General features: G+C 42.9%; 1 protein-coding gene across 2 annotated transcripts in view; it reads right to left on the bottom strand.

Moving 5' to 3' along the window:
• PPP3CA (protein phosphatase 3 catalytic subunit alpha) overlaps positions 1–25749 on the bottom strand; it is a 383095-nt gene that overhangs the window by 149608 nt on the left and 207738 nt on the right. For both annotated transcript variants that reach the window (XM_073589305.1, XM_073589316.1), the window contains exon 2: positions 19766–19966. In XM_073589305.1, coding sequence (XP_073445406.1) covers positions 19766–19966 — 201 coding nt within the window. The remainder of the gene's footprint in view (positions 1–19765; positions 19967–25749) is intronic.

The following is a 25749-nucleotide window of genomic DNA, read 5'->3' as shown; positions in this document are numbered from 1 at the left end:
TAATCACTTCATTCTTATCCAGGTATTGACATACATGTTGTTTAATAATTTGTTCAAAGATCTTTCCTGGTATAGAAGTCAGACACACCGGCCTATAGTTGCCTGGGTCCACCTTCTTCCCCTTTTTGAAGATAGGAACAACATTTGCTCTTCTCCAGTCTTCTGGCACTTCTCCTGTTCTCCAAGAATTTTCAAAGATTATGGAGAGGGGTTCAAAAATTTCTTCTGCTATCTCCTTCAGTACTCTGGGGTGTAATTCATCTGGACCTGGAGACTTGAATTCATTTAGGTTAGCTAAGTGTTTCCTCACTATCTTTCTGTTTATAGATATCCTGGATTCTTCTATTCCCTTAATAGGACAGTGAATAACAGTTGATGTTACATTTCCTTTCTGAGAGAAAACAGATGCAAAATAGGAATTTAAAAGTTCAGCCTTCTCAACATCCTGTCTTACCATTTCATCATTTTCATCCTGTAAAAATCCTATAGCATCTTTGACTTTTCTTTTACTTTTGACATATCCCCAAAATCCTTTATTATTGCTTTTGACATCTCTTGCAAGCCTCAATTCATTTTCAGCCTTAGATAATCTGATTTGTGCCCTGCAAGTTCTGCAGACAGCATTATATTCTTTAGATATGCCTCCCTCTTTCCATTTTATAAACATTTTTTTCTTCCTTTTTAGCATATGCTTAAGTTCTGTGTTCATCCATCCTGGTTTCCTTAAATGGTTCCTATTCTTCCCTCTTTTCGGAATTGTTAACAACTGTGCTTTGAGAATTTCATTTTTCAATATTTCCCATCCTTCCTGGACATTTTTGTCTTTAAGGATATCAAGCCATTGGATCCCTCCAATTCTCTTTCTGAATCCCTTAAAATCTGCCTTTCTGAAATCTAACCTTGACGTCTGAGTCTTCACAGGTCTTCCGCCTCTAGTTATCCAAAATTCTAAAATAGCATGGTCGCTACCTCCTAGAGTCCCAGCCACTTTTACCTCCTCAACCATTTCCTCCCTGTTTATAAGGATTAGATCCAAGGTAGCAGTTCCCCTTGTTTTCTCCCCTACCTTTTGGAAGATAAAGTTGTCAGCAAGAGAGGATAAGAATTTCCTTGACCTGTTAGTTTTGCCTGAGAGAGATTCCCAACAAATGTCTGGATAGTTGAAATCTCCCATGACAACTATGTCATATTTTTTGGAGAACTTGGCCATTTGATGCATAAAGAGTTCATCCATATCTTCAGCTTGCACAGGCGGCCTGTAGTAAATGCCTACAATGGTGTCCTTTCCATTGTTCTGTCCTTGTATTCTTACCCAAACAGTTTCCACAGAACTCCCAGTCTCTGAAGCTTCAATCTCTGTGCAGATATATGCGTTTCTAACATACAATGCGACACCCCCTCCTCGTTTATCAAGTCTGTTTCTTGCAAATAAGTTGTATCCTTCTAGTCTTGTATTCCAATCATGTGTATCATCCCACCAAGTTTCAGTGATTCCAATGACATCATATTTCTTTTCCTGTGTTAGTAGTTCCAATTCTCCTTGTTTGTTGCCCATGCTTTGTGCATTAGTATAGAAACATTTTAGTTTGTGATTGGTTTCTCGTTCTCCAATATTTTTATTAATTAGATTCTTTCGTCTTTGTTCTTCCTTTCCACTTCTAATAGCAGAGTTCTCAATAGCATTTGTCAGGTGTATGGCTTTTTCTGGTCTTTTGCTTCCCTTCCCATGTTGTTCTAGTTTAAAGCTCTCCTTACAAGTGTAGCAAGGCGACTTCCAAATACATGCTTTCCAGTCTTCGTAAGGTGCACCCCATCTCTAGCAAGTAGTCCATCGTATAAGTAGTTCACTCCGTGATCCAGAAATCCAAATCGTTGCTGACGGCACCATCGACGTAGCCAGTTGTTCACCTGCAGAATCTTATTCCACCTCCTTGTTCCATGGCCATCCACTGGGAGGATGGAAGAGAAGACCACCTGCGCTCCCAGTTCTTTCACTTTCTTGCCTAAGTCTTCAAAGTCTCTGCAGATGGTTTCCAGGTCGTTCCTTGCTGTGTCATTTGTCCCCACATGTAGTAGCAGGAATGGGTAGTCATCTGTAGGTCTGAAGAGTCCTGATATCCTGTCAGACACATCTTTAATTTTTGCACCTGGAAGACAGCACATTTCTCTTGAAGTTATATCCGGTCTGCAGATAGCGGCCTCTGTTCCTCTCAACAGGGAATCCCCCATGACCACCACTCTCCGTTTCTTCTTCACAACATTTTTCTTTCTCCATCCAGGAGGACTCTGAAGGCGTACAAGGTTGCTGTTTGTGGGCAAAGTCTTATCCTGATGTATTTCTTCATCATTTTCCTGCGTGAGAGCCTGGTACTGGTTCCTGAGCAGTATGGGTGCTGACTGCCTCCTGATCCTCCTGCTTCTCTGGGTCACATGTCTCCATTCCTCTGTTTCTTCAGGTGCACTTCGAATTTCTTCTCTTTCTGTAACATGAAGAGATAATTCTGCTCTGTCCAAGAACTCTTCACCTTCCTTAATGATCTTCAACGTAGCTAACCTCTCTTCGAGATTTTGCAACTTTTCCTCCAACAGGGACACAAGCTTGCATTTGTGGCATGTGAAGTTTGGCTTTTCCACTGGTAAATCTGTGAACATGTAGCAAGAAATGCAGCTCACCAAATGGCTCCTGGCCTCTTCCATCTTGAGATTTCTTAAAAACGATGAAAGATGAGCCAAAATCGGCGCGCGGTTTTTCCGATTTCCTCTTTTCAGCTGCAACGGCCAAAACCCAGTGATCGTTGAGCTCGCGGAGACTCTTCACTTATCCCAGAAGGCACTGGGAATATGCAATTGATCTCCTCAAGACTCTTCCCCTGGTTCAGAGTCCAGAGCACTCGAAGAGGTTTTCATCCAGGATATCTCTGCACTTGACCGCATTCATGTTTCCTTCAATTGCAACCAGTTGTCCTGCCCTTGGAGCTGAAAAACACCCCCATAGCATGATGCTGCCACCACGTTTCACTGTTGGGATTGTATTGGACAGGTGATGACAGTGCCTGTTTTTTCCACACATACCGCTTAGAATTTTCACCAAAAAGTTTTATCTTTGTCTCATCAGACCAGAGAATCTTATTTCTCATAGTCCTGGAGTCCTTCATGTGTTTTTTTTTTAGCAAACTCTATGCGGGCTTTCATATGTCTTGCACTGAGGAGAGGCTTCCATTGGGCCACTCTGCCTTAAAGGCCCGAATGGAGGAGGGCTGCAGTTATGGTTAACTTTGTGGAACTTTCTCCGATCTCCCTAATGCATCCGTGGAGCTCAACCACAGTGATCTTGGGGTTCTCTTCTTTACCTCTCTCACCAAGGCTCTTCTCCCATGATTGCTCAGTTTGGCTGGACGGCCAGGTCTAGGAAGACTTCTGGTGGTCCCAAACTTCTTCCATTTAAGAATTATGGAGACCACTGTGCTCTTAGGAACCTTGAGTAGTGCAGAAATTCTTTTGTAACCTTGGCCAGATGTGTGTCTTGACACAATTCTGTCTCTGAGCTCCTTGGCCAGTTCATTTGACCTCATGATTCTCATTTAGTCTGACATGCACTGTGAGATCTTATACAGACAGGTGTGTGCCTTTTACAAATCAAGCCCTATCAGTTCAATTAAACACAGCTGGACTCCAATGAAGGAGTAGAAGCATCTCAAGGAGGATCACAAGGAAATGGACAGAATGTGACAAATATCAGTGTCTGAGAAAAAAGGGTCTGAATACTTCTGACCATGTGAAATTTTAGTTTTTCTTTTTTAAGAAATTTGCAAAAAATTCTACATTTCTGTTTTTTTTCAGTCAAGATGGGGTGCAGAGTGTACATTAATGAGAAAAAAAAGTGACTTTTTTGAATTTACCAAACGTCTGCAATGAAGCAAAAAGTGAAAAATTTAAAGGGGTCTGAATACTTTCCGCACCCACTGTAGATAAGCCATTTATTACAGTTTATGATGTGCCAGTGTGCACCTCAACCACTTCATTCTGATGGTCAGCAGGGTTCAAGGTAGCCATGCAGTCATCAAACAAACATTGATGGCAACATGTCAAAGTAAAGAAATCCCTAATCAAATTATCTCAAAGGCTGTGGTCATGACTAAAAGCACAGAACGAGGACAGTAAAGGCCCTTTTACGTTTAGCGATGCACTAGCGATCCCGACCACGATTCGACCCGGTCAGGATCGCTGGTGCATCGCTAAATGATCGCTAGTGAGCTGCCACACAGGCAGATCTCACAGCGATACAGCGGACGATACTTACCTTTCAGACGCGGCGATCCAGACATCCTCCCGCCTCCACACGTTGCTCGTCGGCGCAACAGGAAGCCCAGCAGGAAGCGCCCGACGAGAAATGGAGCCGGCCGATCTCGCGCGATCAGCGACAGACAGCGGGGGAGCCGGTCGGAGGTAAGTATCACACATAGCAATATCGCTAGCAATATCGCTATAACGTCACAAAATTGGTGACGTTATAGCGATATTGCTAGCGATATCGCTATGTGTAAAACCCCCTTAAGAATACCTTCCAAAGACTGCTATTTCACAGACCAATCCAATTGGAGTAAAAAAAAAAAAAATTGACCTTTATTATTATTACACAATTAAAACTAGGATGTACCAAAATTTTATAAGATAACTATTGGCTCCGTGGTCTCGGAACCAGTGATCTGCTAGGATATTGGCATTAGAGAAGATTTCTCTTAACATTTTTAATATGTCTGTGCTCTTATATCAGTGTCTATGATATTGCCGCCGTATTGTATAGTAGCACCGTGGATTTTGAAGAGCTATTTGTAAATTTACTGGTGTGCTTCAAAATTCAAGAAATAAACAACTGGCCATAGCAACCACAGGTATTATTGTGTCAGTAAAGATAATTTTCTACTGTCTGTCCAGTAACATTATCAGTTTAGAAAAGAATAAGCACAGTGTATTAAGCGCTGTAGATGTATATTAACACTAAGCACGTACTGGGCTCTGTTAAAAAGGAGACTAGAAAGGCCAGGTGTCTGCTTTATGATTTCTGAAGTACATCACAATCAATTCAGAATAGTTTTTCTAAACTGATAGTGTTACCGGGCAGACAATAGAAAATTATCTTTACTGACTCAATAATGGTTGGAATGGCCAGGTGTTTGGTTCTTGAATTTTGAAGCACACCAATGAATTTATTAATAACGGTGGCAATATCATAGACACTGGTATAAGAACACTGACATATTGGAAATGCTGAGAGAGATCTTCTCTAATGCCAATACCCTAGCAGATCGCTGGTTCCGAGACCACGGAGCCAATAGTTATATTACAAAATTTTGTTTCATCCTAGTTTTAATTTCATAATAATAATGGTTAAGTTTGAGTCTTTTACTCCAATTGAATTGGTCTGTGAAACAGCACCCTTAAGTTTTGGAGACACACTTAAGAAACTGAGTAGTGAATTGCTACCTTCCAAAGACATTACAGGTATATTTTGAGATACACATGCCACAGATTGATAACATAAGGTCCAGGGTTGGTCCTTTAAGGAACTCTAAACTTTCTACAGTTACAGGTAAAGCACTTGGTCAACTGGATATGGATATGTACAAATTGTACTGAATTCAATAAATGTAGTTTGTCAAAAATATTGTAATTATTGTTTTATGTATTTAGCATTATCCCCTAATATGTGTGACAAATTTGTTACATTACACAAGATATAGATAGCTGTAAATGCAGCTGCGGGTAAAGTCAATTCCTCGATAATGATTAATAAACAGAGGTTGTTAGGGATGAATGTGGAGTAGAAACTGGACGGGGCTTACAATGGAATTTCGAGAACATAAGGAACTTGCCAAATATTATGCGTTTACAGCCTGCCGTATTGACACGCGTCATTATCTGTGGACGATTATCCCTTACAGATAATTTAAAGGACTCACATCTCCAGCATGTTGGTAACAAAAGCATGCCATTTATATTACCTACCTACTTACGAGACCAGGCAAAATACGATTTCATTTTCACCTTGTATTTTCTCCTCTCGGCTTCTTCTTCCTGCCTGTTCAATCTCTGCTTTATTTCTTTTCCAGTAACCAATTTCTCATTTCATAGGCTAGCTTACATTGTGAAAACCAGGACATGGGAAAGGATGGCTTAGCCTTCTGCAGATGTAATGCAGAGTCAAATGAGGACATCAATGAAGTTCAGTAGCGCTAGATGAGAAAATCCTGCAGTTACACAGCTCTGGATTGTGTGACAAGCTTGCCATGCCACAGTAAATCTATAATGATTTTGTTGTGCTTTCACTGCTTGTATTGTAAAGGTTTCAGTGAATATCAGTGACATTCATACAAATCCTCAAGAGATCCTACAATCCAATTAACAAAATCTAATAGACATACAGAATATACAAAATGATGACCTTATTAAAACTACAAAGCTAGGAGAGAAGACCTAGTATGCAGAAAACCGAATTCACTTTCTGCCGAGATGAGAGCTGATCGGCTTTTTCACAAAATACAACAATCTTGTTATTTTTGGGACTTCTCACAGACGTCTTCATCAGTCGTCTTCATGAATCAGGTTGGGTTGTAAAAAGCTTCTTCAAAAAGGAATAGAATAGGGGGTCTCCAGTGCCAACAATTGGTGGTAGAAATTCTAGTGGTCATCGCTAACCTTTTACAAAGCTTTGCCAAATAACTTAGGATATGGAAACAAACCAAAATCCTCTCCAAAAGGAAAAGAACTCCATTTGCAGACAGCTGTTACGGAATTCTTGCCACTCATCAGTGTAAAATAGGAGACGGTTGGCTCAATGAGAATTTTTTTATGGAGACCCATGGGTAATATTTTTCATTTAGGAGAGTGTTCTTCACAAGATAATGGTTATCCCTCAAAACGCCATTTTATACTGACAAGAGGCAAGAGCTCCAAAACAGCTGTCTTAAAAAAACAATAAGGCCCAATGCACATCTCTTGTCGATTCACTGTGGCTTGGCAATACGATGCAATATAGCCTCGCAAAAGATACCTTATGCCATACACAAATTAAACTGCTATAAAAAGGAAGTTACGGTAAGTAAACCTAGTAAAATAGGTTACTATATTATCACATATAATCGGCCTTTGGGATCAAACCTCTCAAAGCATTATGAGCTGAACATAAAAATAAGCTTAAGGCCGGGTTCAAATTGCATTTTAGCAGTCCGTTAAACGGACTGCGTTACACCACGGCATAACGCGGTGTAACGCAGTCCGTTAACGCTTCCATTGCCATCTATTGTCGGGAGCGCGATGTGCCGTCATTCCGTGACGGAGCCTCGGACACAGGCTGCAGCGTCTGAGGCTCCGTCACCGCTAGCGCAGATTAAGCTTCTGCGCTAGTGGATTAGCATAACGCATATCGTGTTATGCTATAGCGTTAACGCAGACCGTCAACGCTATGGGTTGAACGGGCTGTGTTAACACAATGTGAACCTGGCCTTAGGGGCATCCTGACAGTAGATATATTCTTCCTAATCCACGGGCAACATGTATCAGACATTGGTTGTATCATTTTAGCCATGGATGTTTGACTCTGATTTGCTGCAGTGTTTCAGAAAAAACATACTTTAAAAGTCGGAAAGGGATAAAGTCACACTGGAGACTAGTCGGAAAGGCTGGTCCTCGGCAGCTGCTCTACTGGAGTGTCAGGTCTCTCCCTGTGTCAGTATATAGGAGAGACCAGCCAGTCACTGGCAGCGGGTGGGCGGCGTTAGAAGGATGTTATTCTTTGAACACTGAACAAACGGCAGAACCATCATTTTTTCTGACAGCTACACAAGATGTATGAGGGGCTTCAGACCATTGTTGTTTCCTATTGCATCCAATCAAAGCTCAGTTTAAATTTTTGAAACCGATCTGGAAAAATGTAAACTTGAATTGCGACTGGTTGTTACATGCAAAAAAGGTTTACGGTTGTACATTTAAGTACTAAACGTTAAAAAAAATGTCCAAGATCTATAAAGCTGTTCTCAATTGCAATCCGAACTTGGAGAAATCTACAAAAAATTCCTCCAAGCCATGAAAACAGGTGAGCAATTTCCCCTCGTTATCAAAAACATAGTTGGTTTTAAGGCAAGACTACAGGAGCAGAACTCCCCCAATGTACGGCCTGCAAAAAAAAGACCAGGAACAATAATGGCCACCTAACTTATTCTCCTCACTTGTCCGCAAAAGAAAAAATATATATAAAATCAGGAAAAAATTAAAGGGGTTTTGAAGGACTTAAAACATTTAGAGCCTATACTTATGATAAGCAATTAATATTTGATTGTGAGGATCCGACCCTCGGAACGCAGAAAAACGAAGGGGCCATGGTGCTCCAGTGAGGGCACATCTTCATGGTTTACATAGCTACAGTGGCTTACAGAGTTTGATAGCTGTGTCTGGACCTGCAGCACGTAACAGTGATTGAATAAGAATGATCTTCTGGACCAACTTAGCATGTGTAAGTCAGCTGTTGAGTGGACCTCCATGATTAGCTGTGCAGTGGAGGAACGGCTCATACAATAAACATCCCCTCTAAAAATGAAGACATTTTGTGGATCCAATTTTGAGAGAAAACAATACAGCTTTGTCTAAGGCTATGTTCACATGGTGCATTTTTGCAGCGTTTTAACAGTTTTTTTTCCCCCATGTATTTTTGCAGTGAAAAGCGCAGTGTTTTACGGTTCCATCAAAGTGATTGAGATTTCTGAAATCTCATGCACATGTTGCTTATTTTTTCTTTGCAGATTTGAATCCGATTCAGATTCATATCTGCAGAATGTCAATTCTTTCAGTGTTTTTGCAGCTTTTTTTTAACCCATGCTAAGGCATTGGAAACCCATAAAAACGTGTTTTCTATACAGCATTTTTCCTGCACTTTTTTTTTTGCAGAAATCTCTGCACATACCCTTACAATTTTTCAAGTTACAAGAAATGTCTTTTTTTTTCTACATTAGTCAAGCAGATGTACGGTAGAGCTAGCTGTCCCTAGTGCAAAAACCAAACTCCATGCTGCAAAATCTGGTGATGTGAGCTATGGAGAAGAAGCGGTTGTATCCAGCCTTCTATGTGGTTGTAGTGTATGCTAGTTTTAGAACAAAAGCATTAGCGGAAACCCCACAACACTTTATATTAACCTTATTATATTTCTATGTATGATATGACAAGCAACAGAAGATACCTCCATCTTTCTTCTTAATAAAGCTGAAGGGAAAAAAAGATTTGTAGCTTTGTTGTGTAATTGTTACCAATATGTTCAATTCAATCCTGCTCGCAATAAAAACCTCTGCTATCACACAAAGTCCGTGGTTTCACTAACTGAGTCTTTGTTTTAGGCTTCTTTTATACTTACCGGGTTTTTTGCGTCCCATTATTGTGGGCTGTATCGCCACATTTATCACGTTCTGCCGCAATAACGGACCGCAAAAAACTTGCGGATCGCAGTTTTTCGGGTTTCCAATACTATTGAAAAAGCATTGGGAAAAAAAACGGCGTTCCGCAAAACCGGAAGTCACGGAGCACTGCAAAAACAAACTTCCGTTGTTTTTGTGGCCCCATTGATTTTCAAGCAGGCTTGATCTTTTTTCACGGCTGTAAATATGGCCATACGGCGCACGGCGCTCCGTGGAATTATTGCGGCCCGTTTTTGGGGCAGCAAAAATAGGACGCAAAAAATCGGTAAGTGTAAAAGAAGCCTTACAGTAGGACATCAAATGGCTGTGGTACTTTCACAACTGGAAGTGCTACTATCGGCCACTACTGATGAAGAAGTGGTATACTTCGAAATACGTTGATTAATAATCCGCTGATCATGGGATCAACTTCTGAATACCTTCGATCCAAGATACTGGTATCGTCTGCAGCGCAGATTTATACCCCGCAACTCCTCTTACCCATTTAATTTGTTAAAAAAGCATGGATTTTTATGAGTACTCACCGTAAAATCCTTTTCTCCGAGAAGCTCATTGGGGGACACAGGTACTGTGGGACACAGGTACTGCGGGTGTATGCTACTGCCGTCTGGAGGCTGACACTAAGTATTCAAAAAAAAAGAGCTCCTCCGCCGCATACACCCTCGCCCCGATTGCGGGCGGAAACCAGTTTAGTGCAACAGCAGTAGGAGAACACAGAACAAATCAGCCTTACGCACAAATACCATATGTCTGAAAAAGGACCACCCTACTCTTAAAAAGTCCCTGGGTGGGAAGTCAACACACCGATCCAAGCCGCATGCCCTCCTGTCTAAAGGTGCGCCACTGCTGCTTGGAGAATTTTTCTACCCAGGCTCGCATCTGACGAAGCCTGAGTATACACATTGTAATGCATAGAAAAAGTATGCAGGCTGGACCAGGTTGCCGCCTTGCATACCTGCTCTGCCGAAGCCTGGTGCCGAAGCGCCCAAGAGGCGCCCACTGCCTGAGTAGAGTGCGCACCTATCCCTGTTGGAATTGGTGTGCCTCTAATACGGTAAGCCTCTTGAATAGTTAGACGAATCCATCTGGCTATGGTCGACCTTGAGGCTGCGAGCCCCTTCCTGCGCCCTTCGGGGATCACAAACAGCGAGTCTGACTGGCGAAAAGGTGCCGTCCTCGACACATACCTCCTGAGCGCTCTCACTAGGTCCAACGTGTGCAGCGCCCTTTCCACCCTATGCACTGGCGCTGAACAAAATGAAGGCAGAACAATGTCCTCATTAATGTGGAAAGAGGACACGACCTTCAGCAGAAAGGGAGGAGCTGGTCTAAGGACTACCTTATCCTTGTAAAAAGTCAGAAACGGTGCTCTACAAGATAGGGATGCCAACTCCGAGACCCGCCTAAAGGAAGTTATGGCTACCAAGAATACAACCTTCCTGGAAAGATATGATAATGAAATTTCTTGCAACGGTTCAAAAGGAGCCTCCTGCAGGACACTCAGGACCAGGTTAAGGTCCCAGGCGTCTATAGGCGCTCTAAAGGGGGGCACCAAATGAGAGACCCCCTGAACGAACGTCTTGACCTGCATATTAGCAGCGATCCTATGCTGGAAGAGGACAGACAAGGCCGATATCTGCCTCCTAAGGGAACTCGGGGCCAATCCTGCGTCTAAGCCTGACTGAAGAAAAGCCAGGATGTTGGGAACCGAGAAGGACAGTGGCGCAACCCCGTGCTCTCGACACCAACGAAAGAAAAGTGTTATGGTAAATTCTCGCCGAGGTAGGCTTCCAGGCGTTAACCATTGTAGCAACCACTTCATGCCCAAACCTCGCCTGGGTCAGAATCCAAAATTCAACGGCCATGCCGTCAAACACAGGGCCCCTGAGTTCGGGTGGCAGATCGACCCTGAGACAGCAAGTCTGGTCGTTCCGGCAGACGCCAAGGAACGTCTGCGAGGAGCTGCACTAGATCCGCGTACCATGCCCGACGGGGCCAGCAGAATTGCCGGAACCCCCTGTGTCTTGATTTTCCTGATGACCCTTGGAAGTAGTGGGAGCGGGGGAAACAGGTATGGGAGTCGAAACTGGTTCCATGGTAGGACCAACGCATCCACTGCGATTGCTCGTGGGTCTTGAGACCGAGCGACAAACACGGCCACTTTGGCGTTTTCCCTGGAGGCCATCAGATCCACGTCCGAAGTCCCCCACCGTTGGCAAATCTGCTGGAAGACCTCGGGGTGCAGGGACCATTCCCCGGCCGCGACACCCTGCCGGCTTAGGAAATCTGCTGCCCAATTTTCCACGCCTGGTATGTGGACTGCTGAGATTACCGAGTGGCTCCCCTCGGCCCAGCGTAGCACATGCTCTATCTCGCGCATGGTTGCCCTGCTGTGCGTGCCTCCCTGGTGATTCACGTACGCCACCGTCGTGGCGTTGTCCGATTAAACCCGGACCGGACGCCCTGCTAGAAAGTACTGGAAATGTTGCAGTGCCAACCGCACCGCTCGAATCTCCAACAAGTTGATTGGGAGGCGTGCCTCCTGATGCGACCATTGCCCCTGAGCCGTGTGATGGCGGAAAACTGCTCCCCAACCGAGAAGACTCGCATTGGTTGTGATCACCAACCATTGATCTGGGGGAAAGGGCACCCCTGAAGAAGAGAGGAGTCACGCGTCCACCACTGAAGTGACCGTCTGACTCGAGGACTGCTGTGGGAGAAAGCTGCTTTTTCCCCCCGTAGCATCTGAGATAAGTTTGTCCAATTTTTCCCCAAATAGGCGGCTACCCTGATAAGGCAGGGAAGTCAAGGATTTCTTGGAAATTGAATCAGCCCGCCATAGCCTTAACCACAGGGCTCTCCTAATGGCGATTGCATTCGCCGCCGCTAGTGCTGCGCAATTAGCCGCATCCAAGGACGCATTGATTAAATGGTCATCTGCCATCGCGATCTGACCCGATATCTCAGACACATCCGTCGGCAGGTCTCTAACCTGTAGGACCTTATTTAAAGAATCTGACCATGACATCATGGCCTTGGCTACCCATGTTGCCGCAAATGAAGGAGAGAGTGCTGATCCTGATGCCTCATACACCGAGCGGGCTAAACTCTCTATGAGCCGATCCGTGGGGTCTTTAATGGAAGAAACACTAGGCACTGACAACAAAGTTCTTGAGGCCAGGCGTCACACTGGGGGATCCACAACCGGCGATTCCGCCCATCCCTTACAGAGCTCTGGTGCAAACGGATATCTCGCTTCTAGTGTTTTTTGTCCCGAAAAACGCTTGTCTGGACGTTCCCTGTGCCGCTGCACTATGTCCTCGAACTCTGGATGAGTGCTAAACACTCTATGCGGTCGTCTGGCCTTCTTAAAGGATACCTTATGACCTGCGGTTAGGGAGACGTCCTCCTCAATACCCAAAGTTTGATTGACAGCCTCAATGAGACTGTCTACCGTCTCCCGACACCCCGGAGTATCCAGGTCCAAGGATTCCTCCACGTCATAACCTGAACTCTGCTCGCTCCCAGAAAAAAGTGACGGTGAGCGAGACGCCGCACTCACGGATGCCGAAGCACCGGAGGGGCCCGGAGACGCAGTGTGGGTTCTCTTTCTATGTGTCTGTCTAGAGAGAGTGCGGCCCCTGCAGGCCGGAGGCTCTTGTGAGGTGGATGAACCCTCCCAAACAGGCAAGCCGTCGTCTCTACCCCAATCCGATGCCTGAAGGGTCTCAATCGCCTTCATAAGCGAAACCATGGACCGAGAGAGTGATAACGCCCATCCTGGGGGATCCAGACCCCTGGGCACTGTCGCAGGGGAGGGCTCCTGGGCGCGTTCGGAGTCACAGGCCTCACATAATTTATTACAAAAACAAATTAGAACAGACTCCATAATATAAACATGTTTCCAATTCCCAGAGTCAAATATACTGGGACGAAACAGGACCAAAACTAACAATCGGAACACCCATAGATATTAAGAGACCAAAAAACAAGGTGTAAATCCCATATATATAAAAGTACAATACTTTATTAGAAAATGTAATACAATATCACAAACATGATTAAATACATGATACGAGGGAAAGGGTAAGCAAAAGGATACGTCACACCAGGTCTGAAAGAATGTATAAAAAGGTGGGAGAGCGGCGACTACTACACATAAATCATAATAACCGTCAAAAGATTGCAGAAAAATCACATATTAAATGAGGCCAAAATTTGTATTGAATCAGAATAACAAATAGAAACTCAGGTCACAAGAGACCAGTACTAGGAATTTAATATAGAAAAACCTTATAGCTAGAAAAAACCAATAGGAAAAGTAATCACCAGGTAAATAACAAAGAATAGCCACAAACTATAAGTAGTGCCACTCTTAACCCTCTTCTCAGAATCCCAGGACAATCTTTTGACGGTTATTATGATTTATGTGTAGTAGTCGCCGCTCTCCCACCATTTTATACATTGTTTCAGACCTCGTGTGACATATCCTTTTGCTTACTCTTTCCCTCGTATCATGTTTGTGATATTGTATTACATTTTCTAATAAAGTATTGTACTTTTATATATATATATATGGGATTTACACCTCGTTTTTTGGTCTCTCACATAATTTATTAGTCTGCGCTCGTGGGAACATAACCCCACAGGATACGCATGCGGCATAAAGGAACGTGTGCGTTTTTCCTTTCCCAGACATATTGCTGATTAGGCCCAATTTATGAAAGTTCGAGGGGAAAGGAGGAGGAGGGTAACCCTCTAATGCACGTAGTGTGGCTCCGGGACAGTGTCGCACTTACCCTGCTCCTGTGTGTCCCCCCCGCGCTCCTGGGTCTGCCTCCAATGCGCTCCTTCACCTCTGGGTAGGCTGCGAATGCTCTCCTGATCGTGGCCTACCCTGCACTGAAGCTGAGGCCTAAATTTTATCCGGCGCCCGCCCTAGTCACGGGGGGCGGTGGATATGACGTCGGAACTTCCGCCCGCGGCCTAGGCCGAAGTCGCGGGCTAAATTAGACACCGTCTGCCCACACGTGCGCTGGCGGCCCCGCTAAGCCGGCAATCCGGTCCGTCATGCCGCTCTCCTCACTCCGCTGGTGGTGCAGGTCTGCGGCCCTGCTGAGCTTCATGCCGGACACAGCCACGCGCAGGTACCTTGAGGGAGGAGGGGAGGCGAAGAGGTGAGGAGGAGAGGAGAGAGAGAGGTGAGATAGAGAGGCGGGGGGAGGGTGGGGGGTAATGCGTCTGCAGATCGCAGCCCTGGCCTCATTATACACACGGAAAACCCTCAGGGGACTTCATGGTGTGAGCTCCAAAAAACACTACCCAGGGCCCTCCCCAGCTCCATACTTGCCACTGGTAGCCACACCTGGGGCATTTCATTTTAGGACGGTGCAGGCACCCTAAACTCCATCCGCCAAACAGAGGCGAGGAGAGGGACCGTCCGCCGCCATGCAGCACCACCGTCTTGCGTTGGTGGAGCAGAGGGGGCCGCACAGACTAGTCTTCTGCCTCTGTGCAAGCCCATGGTTTCAATACCTAGGGGTGGACAGGGCTACGTCTGGCATAATGTCCTACGTTGCGGGAAAGGATACGTGGAGGGACACTCGCACGTGCTCGCCCGTTGCTGGTTTGGGGCAATCGGATCCTTTCAATAGGATGCGTTGCCCCTGTCATATCTTCTTAAAATAAAAAAGAAAAACAGATGTTCGGGGAAAAGTCCCAGAGATGTCCCTCGGTGCGGGAAAGGATACGCGGAGGCGATACTCAACGCGTGCTCGCCCGTTGATGGTTTGGGGAGATCGGACCCTTTCAACAGGATCCGTCGCCCCTGTCTCCTCTTCATAGCAAGAAACCAAAAAAAAAAAATAGTCTGGAGAAATCAGACTGCGTGTGCCTCCATAGGACACTAAGCAAAAACTGGTTTCCGCCCGCAATCAAGGCGAGGGTGTATGCGGCGGCGGAGGAGCTAACTTTTTTTTGTATACTTAGTGTCAGCCTCCAGGCGACAGTAGCATACACCCACAGTACCTGTGTCCCCCAATGAGACGAAGGAGAAATATGTAGTATTACTCAAAAAATGCCTCCTAAGTGCTGTCACCTTCTGTCTAATTAGCTTTCCCATAATTGTTATTAAGTGCAATCCATCTCCAGCAGTAGAGACATCACGAAGAATTAGTGTGGGCACCTCTCTTTGTCAACCTTGAAGCAGACATTATAGCGACGGAGGTTTTCGTTTGGGCCAGGCAAGTTATTGGACAATGCATGATGGGAAGTAAAAAAAGGAGGTTGCAGTACATATGGTGCCATCAGAAAGCTTAAAAAGTAATGGTTAATGTGAATTGGGATAGATCCTTGACATAGTAGAATGATATGTGTACTCAACTCAGACCAAAGTAATTTATGACATATTAACCCCTTCCTGACATTTAACGTACATGTACATCAAAATGCGAAGAGAACTCGTACATCATGTTGTACAGGTATATCATGGTGATTATGCAGGTACAGGATCTGTGCCCACATAATCACTGGTGAGAGTTTGGCTTAAACACTGGCAACAAATTAGAAATATTAGCAAATTCCCAATATTTTCATAAGTAAAAAAAAAACATTTTAGATTCCCTGGGATATATAGAAGCGTTCCAGAGCCATTACCATAAAAAGTGACATGTAAGATTTGACAAAAAAAAGTGACCTGGACAGGAAATAGAAGACTAGCTTTGATGGAAAGGGGTTAAAAATGACTTTGATCAGAGTAGAGTATATAAATAATTATGCCTTTTACAAATAATACAGCTATAAATCAGTGTCAGATTTATGAGTCTATTATAGTAGTCACAAATCACTTACTTTACCAATGACATATTGCCCATGTATTCATGACTGGATTCCCCAAAATGAGTCTATATAATAAACTAGGTTTCTATTGTTTACCACAAATAAACTTATTATCTGCATACGCTCAGAAAGCCTTGGGCTCTTCAAGCACTCACAATAAATAAAATCAGAATAGCACAACTCATCTCATTATTCTGAACTCACTGCTGAGCTCATCCAATTATATGGAAAACAAAGCACAAAACAGAAAATAAAACCCACACTCACAAAAACACCATAAAAACACCAAACTGTAGAACGTGTCTTTTTTTTTTAACTTAGTAACACCATATCTTTATAATCGACAACGGCTGTCTCCATTACATTCAGATACCGGCTGACATGTTAATTTCAGATTCATATCAAAAGCCACAACTTTGTAGCCTTCAGACAGCGATAAAGTCTGCATTTCCCAAACTGCTGACAAATCTAAAACTCAGGCCATACTAATGTGATATGTGATACGGGGTTTAATGGGAATCGGTCTGCAGGATTTCACCTGTAATATACGTGCCTGTAGTTCTTTCACAGACAAGTTCAGCAATACCTTTACAAGGCCAGTCCATACCTCAGTGACAGAAAAGTCAGCATTTGAACAGATATGCAATTTAGACTGAAGAGTAATTTTTAGATCTGTGGACTCTGTCACTCCAGCTCTATTCTATTGAAGCAGGAGGAGGCTCCACTGTGTGGGTAATGGAGCTGTAGTGACCGAGGCTTCAGGTATACAGCCTCATTTTTAAATAAAATCAAACACTGATTTCTCTGGAACGGATGAGCGCACTGACCATGTAAAGGTGTTGCTGGACTTGTCTTTGAAAGAGATACATGTGAACATAAATGGTTTGGAGGGTGAAATCCTGCTGACAGATTCCCTTTAACCGCTTTCCGACATGTTGCGTAATAGTACTCCCATGTCGGACTCCCCATTTGATGCAGGCGCCATTGATGAGCTTGCACCTTTCCGGGCACATGACACCTGATCTATACAGATCATTATAGGGATCCACCAGTGGCTCTTAACTAGTTAAATGCTGCTGTCAATTTCTGAAAGCAGCAATTAACTCACACTTACAGAAAGTGTGTCGCTAATCCCACCCATTGATGACTCCGTCACATGATCGCAGGTCACCAATGGGTCATCAGCATGACAACCAGAGGGCTGCAGCAGACCTCTATGGTTGTCATTGCCAAATTCCTGAGTGCCGCCACGTGGTCAGTTTTAGTATTTAGTGAACATGGTAAAAAAATTTTAAAAAAACAACTGTGGGAGTGATCTTTTTTGCAATTTCACCGCACTTTCCCATTTTCCAGTACACGATATGTTAATACCAATGTTGTCGTTCAAAAGTACGACTTGTCCCGCAAAAAACAAGCCCTCACACGGCCATATTGACAAAAAAAATAAAAAAGTAATGGCTCAAGGAAGAAGGGGAGCGAAAAACACAATACCCCTGGTCATTAAGGGGTAAATGCAGGTTGTGTATGGTATAATTGCTCAGTCCCCTTTAATATAATTGGGAAGGAACCGTAATACCAGACACAGACCTGTAAACAGGAGTGGCATTGTTTTCGAAGAAAGGGGTCATGTTTTTCTAATCCTACATAATCCCCTAACAACCAACAAGAACTGTAATGTTTGAATAATGGCAAAAATAAAAATACCAAATATTCAATTTTCTATTAACTGTTACTCACTAGAAATGAGAAGAGTGACTACAAGTTATTTGCTTTGTCAGATTAATAATGTCTTGCTTGTCGGCAGTCCTACAGAAACTCAATGATCGGAGGTCGGGCATGTGCATCTCCACTACATCCAAGATTGGGGCTCAGCAGAGTCTGGTTGCCGTGTTCCAGAGCCCTGTTGTCTGGAGCACTGGGGGTGCCAAGTGTCCGACACCCAGAAGCCAGTAGTTATCCCTATGCACAGGGGATAACTTATTATCTTGGGATTACCCAAGACAACTAGGTATGGAGGTCAAATTTATAATCTTATGAAAATAAGAAAAAGGTCAGAGGTAACAATCCTTTACACTAAAATTATTTCTTTAGGAATTGCATTTTAGAATTTGCAAAGTTTCCTCTATATTCTCTAAGGCTACTTTCACATTAGCGTCATGCGACGGCCGTCGCCCTGCGTCAGGGCAACGTACCGTCGCACGCTGTGAAAGGCGTGCACAACGGGGGCAGCGGATGCAGTTTTTCATCGCATCCGCTGCCCCATTGTAATGTCCGGGGAGGAGGGGGCGGAGTTTTGGCCGCCCATGCGCGGTAGAAAATGGCGGAGACGACGCACAAAAAACCGTTACATGTAACGTTTTTGTGTGCGTCGCGGTCGCCAAGACATGACGCATACGTCACACGACGGATGCGACGTGTGGCAATGCGTCGCTAATGTAAGTCAATGGAGAAAAAACGCATCCTGCAGGCAACGTTGCAGGATGCGTTTTTTCCCCAAAACGACGCATTGCGACGTGCGTTGCACGGCGCTAATGTGAAAGTAGCCTTAGGCTCATGGTTAACTCGTATGTGATGGTATTTCATTTATATATGGATACGTTTCGTGAAGCTAGAGAAAAATGTCTATTTGAAAGCAAAGATGCAAAATTACTTCCTTGAGTTTCCGTAGAAAAACCACAACATGAACAAGAAAAAAAAACCCAGCGAGCAGCAAGACTTTTCAACAGCACAGCACGGCAAATCTAAAAATGACCTTCAGTAAAAGATACACTTAGAATATTAGTGCAATCAATCACAGAATATCTCCATATAAATGATAGAATATTCATGTTCTCCAAGAAGAGTATTGGCCAACACAATGGATACAAAGAAAGAGGAGTGAAAATATAGGCTCCAGTTAATCATTCATGCTTTTTATTTTAAATTTATAGTACTCGTTGCTGTTTTTTGAGCCTCAAAATGGCGCGCATGAATTTTGTGCCAAGTAAAAAAATTTCAAAATGTGTAACTTTGGGCGCTAAAAAAGTTAAAAGAAAAAAATAAAGCAATTTGCTGCAAAAAAATTGGTGTACATTAAACCACAGCAAAGGGAGACTGGCCTAAATTTGCTCTAAAAATGTGCAACTTTTTGAAAAGTTGCAGATGATAAATCAGACACAAAATGTCAAAGTAAACAGGCCAAACTGTTGAATACGTTATAGAAGTCTCTCCACTGTAGCACCATTATTTCTCTGGCAAATAGAAATAAGAATGAAATACAGTCTGCCACATTTTGGTCCAAGTTCAGAGCTTTCTATAAACTTCATCTTTATTCTACCCTTTCTGTACACCTACTTCATGTTCACAAAACTGTTAATAAAAACTTTTTTAACCTAAATTATTGAACGTTGACTACTGAAATACCAGGGTAGAAGTCATCCAACAGAAGATGAAACAGATTAATCTATTCTCTTGTAGTCATCACTCACCTGTGACTGGCGCATCAATGTCCAGCAAATTTTTTTCCAAGCGAAGAATTGAAGCTCCTTCAGTGATTATTCGAAGAGCGACACTTTCTTCAAGTCTTCCTTCTTTCATTAAGTGGGCTTTTAATACATCTACCCGAGGCTTGCCATCATTATCGAATACTTCTTTTGCTGTAAGCCGATGATTTGGCGGAAACGGTACAGCTAGAAGACAAAAACAGGACAAACAAGTTGCTACTTTAAACTGTGTAATGTGATTAACAGCTTTTTCTTTTACGTATACAACCATTTTTTTTATTTTTTTTAGACATTAAGGGTGTGTGCACACGCTGTGGATTCTGCTGCGGATCCGCAGCGGTTTTGGTCCTGCGGATCCGTAGCAGTTTTTGCTGCGGTGTACAGTACCATTATAACCTATGGAAAATGAAAACCGCAGTGCAGACACTGCGGCATTTTCCGCACGGTTTTTCTGCGGTTTCAAAACCACAGCATGTCACTTCTTTGTGCGGATTCCGCAGCGGTTTGCCACCTGTTCCATGACAGGTGTGAAACCGCAGGGGAAAACTGCAGGCTAAACCGCAGAAAAACTGCAGTTTTGGACAAATCCGTGCGGAAAATCCCGCAGTAGAATCCACAGCATGTGCACACAACCTTAGTCCACCAGCTATTAAGCAGTAAGCAAAAATCAATGTCAATAGCCAGCAGTCTAGTAATGCAGACTTATTCAAGATCATTTTTTCTGCTAGGATACTGTCTGCTTTATCGGGTGTAACTGATTGACACACCCTGCAGTTATGGCTTTGTTCACACTACATTTGGTTTATATGTGCAAAGCATACTGGGAAATTCATTTCAACATCTGTGCCGATCCATGTTTCCTCTGTTTCTCCTTTGGCTGCAGGACAGCGGCACGCCTTTATTGCTTGTGATGCATGACAATCACAGTAATATTTTTTTCCTGGGACTTTTTTGTCTAAGTTTTGATCACTCCTTCCTGAGATCCCTGGGTGTAGCAGTCAGCTATTTAAACTCCTGTAGCGCAGATGTCCACTGCCAGTCAATAGCTTTGCTGTCCTAGTATAGTCCTCTGTGCTGTGCTCAGCGTGATATATGACTACCGGCTAGGTTTGTAGTTTTGTCCTTGACGATACCTCTTGGATTTGACCCTGCTTGACAACCCTTCCTGCCTCTGGTTTGCTCCTCCAGACGGTAGCCCAGTGGACCTGTTGTAGGACAAGATTCCTGCACAGGGATTAAAGAATGAATGTTGGGGTTCCTCTGGAATCTGTCAGACGTAGTGGCTTGTGCCAAATATGTTTCAGGAAGCCTTTTTGAACCTGTGGCCTCTGACAGATGTTACATTCATAATCTACAGACTTAACTATTTAAAGATAAACGGTTTTCCAAAAGTGTCTATTTTGCTATATGTTTGGGTGGTATGAATCAAATTAGGTTTTATCAACTGTTGAATGCCACGCTTACTGAAACAAGGGAGACACGTGAGAAACAGTGTATTGTTATAGAGTCCTAAAAATGTAACACACAGCAGGATCAGGGTGCGTACAACATGCCCACCTTCAATCAAACAAACAAACCATTTTCACAGAGACAATATCTCCGTCCAACCTTGTTCTAAGCACTGGCTGCACTTTAGGTTAACATGATATTTATGTGAGTCTCAAGTGGCCCTTAGTCCTAAGAGTTTATATTTCATGTTGTAAGAAAGTTTCAGATCATAGCAGATTGCAGAACGTAAATTAAATGAATTGCTCGCGCAGCAGAACACAGGTCTATTAGTGAAAAATGTGCTTTGCTACATAAAGCAAGTAATAGCATAAAAAAGACACAAAGGTGGAAAGCACTTAAGTCTGTATATTCCTCTGACATTTCAAAGCTAGCCTAGTGGTTTAAAGTACAGTTATGTACACAAGGTGGTTAAGAACAGAACCTACGTGAGGAACAGAGAGCTACTGCTGAATATAATCGGGGATTCAGTAGAAAGATCAGGAAAAAAAAAAAAAACATCAGTAAAGTGTTTGTGATCTACAAAAAATATTTCATGTAACCACCTAAGGAAAAGTAATTTGAGGATCTGCGTTTACGCAGATAAGGTTCCAGAGATCATGAACAGGAGGGATAAAGATCTAGGAAGCTGAAGCATCACAGCAGGGTTCAACAAGATAATCCTCCTAATTCCCCACTTCAAATGCCTGGCAGTACAATATCGAGATGTGTTTGTTGATGTCATATCAACATAAGACCTGAGCTTAGGCGTGACCTTAGCTTTAATTGGACTGTCAAAGATGATGTCACCTTTAATTAGTCATTTCTCTAATCTTATGCCCTCCAAGAAGTGACTATTTGCTGAATACTACACTTCTTCTACGATGTCAACAGATGTACTATGTATTCAGCTAATGATAGTCACCATGATCTGTTTATCCACATGGCACGAAACCACAATGTACACATCTTATCTGGAGACACAATACACCTTGGTGCTTCACGGTTTGCCAAGAGTAATATTATCAACACAGTTTTATCTTGAGGACATTTTTATAAAATGATGTTTATGTACTTAGATCAAGCTAGGTCAAATTATTAGCACATAAAAAGTAAGGAAAGAGGCAGCAGCACAAGTTCTCTCTGTACCGTACATAATGTGAAAAGGCGTATATATATTTAGTAACTGGAAGAAGTGTCCTTCAATATAAAAAACAGATACAGTACAAAGCGCATATGAGAACTGGTTGTATCTTCACCCTAGCTATTTGTGTGCCACGGTTATACCAAAAACTTAGAATGAAAGAATAAATAAGTAGTTTAACACTTGAAATTAAGCCAAAAATTTCAAGATTTAAAGAAAAAGAAACTTACAAGAACGCACATCAGTTGAATTAATAGTCATGGGTACCTAGTCCACCCAGCCATGGATTATCAATACTTTGTAACTGGCGTATTTAACAAAAACAAGCTTCGAAATTATGTCATATGGATAAAAAATAATAAAAAAAAACCTTTTGAGAATGACATTACAAATTAACGGAAACTTTGAGGGAAAAAAAAAGCAGGTATGGAAAGATTTTTAAAGTTTTTAGAACCGCAATCTGTTACACTATCAGTGGTTATTTTTATTATACGATTTTTTTTTTTCAAACCCATGAAGAATCCTAGCAGTACAAATAATGCAAGCAAAGTACAAACTAAATGCAGCGCAATGCAGATAAACAAATTTTATTTTTTTTTTCAAAATACCCAACTACTCACATTAGGCATTTAACATTTATAATAATATATCTATAATATATTTTGACTGGAAAAAAAGGTACTGAAATGCACACTGTACTGTAGCCATGTAGTTTTTTTAATGTCCCTTATAGCTCAACAGGTGTCCACCTACCAATCTTATTTTGACTTATTCAAAACTGGGATTTCCAGAACGTTTCAGCAATCGCTAAATAAAAAAATTATGGATGGTAGGAAAAACCTATCATTTGGTGAAATGTGAAACCACCTTGGCAGTGACATTGAATCTGGTGGCTGTAGTGTTGGGGAAAACCACCTGATGATGGCAAGCAAATAATAAAAAATGTTCCAAAAAAAATTATACAAAGATAGGCAAAAATGGTGCAAGCCTAGTGTAATTATGTTTGACAGCACATAAACTGACATCAATGTACTCAAAATAGACAGTTTTTTATAGTAGAGTGGGGAAAACTAGCAAGACAGAATCTTAAAAAAAAACAAAAAAATGAAAGTGACATTGTATGATTTTTACATGATTAAATTTGCAATTTTTGCATGTAATAAGTATTTGACACAATAGAAAGGCAGAACTTAATATTTGGTATAGAAACCTTTGTTTGCAAATACAGAGGTCAGACGCTTCCTTTAGTTCTTGACCAAGTTTGCACACACTGCAGCAGGGATTTTGGCCCACTCCTCCATACAGATCTTCTCCAGATGTTTCAGGTTTTGGGGCTGTCGCTGGGCAACATAGAGTTTCAGCTGCCTCCAAAGATTTTTTATTGGGTCCAGGTCTGGAGACTAGCTAGGCCATTACAGGACCTTGAAATGCTTCTTATAAATCTACTCCTTAGTTGCCCTGGCAGTGCATTTCGGGTCATTGTCATGCTGGAAGACTCAGCCACGACCCATCTTCAATGCTCTGTAAGGCAGCTACCGGACACATATTTGATGGAAGGTGTGTATAAAGGTACTGTCACACTTAGCGATGCACCAGCGATCCCGTCCAGCGATATGACGAGGTCAGGATCGCTGGTGCATCGCTAAGTGGTCGCTAGTGAGCTGCCACACAGGCAGATCTCACTAGCGACATAGCAGCGGTCGGGGGTCGCTACTTACTTGTCAGATGAGGCGATCCTGCATCCTCCCGCCCGCGTCCACGCGTCGCTCGTCGGCGCCACAAGAAGCCCAGCAGGAAGCTGACAACGAGAAACAGCCCAGGACGTTCACACGCGATCAGCGATAATCAGCAGGGGAGCCGGTCGGAAGTAAGTATCAAACATAGCAATATCACTAGCAATATCGCTGCTACGTCACAAAACCAGTGACGTTATAGCGATATTGCTAGAGATATCGCTTAGTGTGACAGGCCCTTTAGCGATGGTTGTTATCTGTGATATAATCCTGGAGTATTGCTCTAGTGCACACAGCAACTAAGAGGATTGTTGGTGTATCTGGGCCTGGGCGGGTCTGGATGCCCACATACCTCAACTCTGCGTGTGGTTAACATAGTAAAATTGAGTCCGTTGTTTGGCACATGGTTGTGTTATGAGGGTGTGTGGTATATCCAGACTGAATGGAGTACTGGATGTTATCCAGCATGTGTCACCAGGGCTGGATCTCAAGAGACTTTATCATAGGAACTGATTACTTTGTTATGCCTGCACTGGAGGCTGTTTATTTTTGCTCTGTTTATGACTGGTTTATAAAGCAGCAATAGACCAGCATGGACATTTAATTGGAAATGCTTCCAGTTTTGCCTCCTGACGTACTCAAGTGAGTAATATCCTTAACGCTATTACTGAGGGAAGGAGGTTGTTGGCCAAAATCTGGAAATACATGACTATCTATCCTCCCTTCAATAAGGTGCAGTTGTCTTGTCCTCTTTGCAGAAAAGCTCCCCCAAAGTATGATGTTTTCCTCACCATGCTTCACGGTTGGGAACTTGGGACAGTGTTCTTGGGGTTGTACTCACTCTTCTTCTTCCTCCAAACATGGCGAGTGGAGTTGATACCAAAAATTCTATTTTGGTCTCATCTGTCCACATGATCTTCTCCCATGTCTCCTCTGGATCATCCAAATAGTCATTGGCAAAATTCAAACGGGCCTGGACATGTTCTGACGTGAGCAGGGGGACCTTGTGTGCCCTGCAGGAGTTTAATCCATGACGGCGTAGTGTGTTACTGTTTGAGACTGTGGTCCCAACTCTCTTCAGGTCATTGACCAGGTCCTCTCGTGTAGTTCTGGGCTGATGCCTGAACTTTGTCAGAATCATTTTTACCCCACGAGGCGATAGTGAGTGCAGAGTAGAAGGACTTTTTAAAGAAAAACTAACAGGTCTGTTAGAGTCAGAATTCTTGCTGGTTGGTAAGTGATCAAATAGCTATTTCACGCAATAAAATGCAATTTATTTATTTAAAAATTATACAGTGTGATTTTCTAGTTTTTATTTTTAGATTCTGTCTCTCACAGTTGAAGTGTACCTATGATAAAAATTACAGACCTCTCCATTCTTTGTAGGTGGGAAAACTTGCAAAATCAGCCATGTATCAAATACCTATTTTCACCATATGATGTAGAAAAGCCTTGTTTTATGTTTAGCAGAAAAAAAAACTACAAGTAAAAGAATCTAAAAGTAACTATCCAGCGCCTACAGGCCATTTCCTGGGTAAGACCTTACGTTTATATATAGCTAAAACGCACTCTATTTTTACACTAAGGTGAGTGTTGACAAATGAGGT

This window comes from Dendrobates tinctorius, unplaced genomic scaffold (assembly GCF_039654945.1).
Source record: "Dendrobates tinctorius isolate UK_male_01 unplaced genomic scaffold, ASM3965494v1 ptg000011l, whole genome shotgun sequence".
NCBI classification, from domain to species: domain Eukaryota; kingdom Metazoa; phylum Chordata; class Amphibia; order Anura; family Dendrobatidae; genus Dendrobates; species Dendrobates tinctorius.
This window is presented reverse-complemented; position numbering and strand designations above follow the sequence as displayed.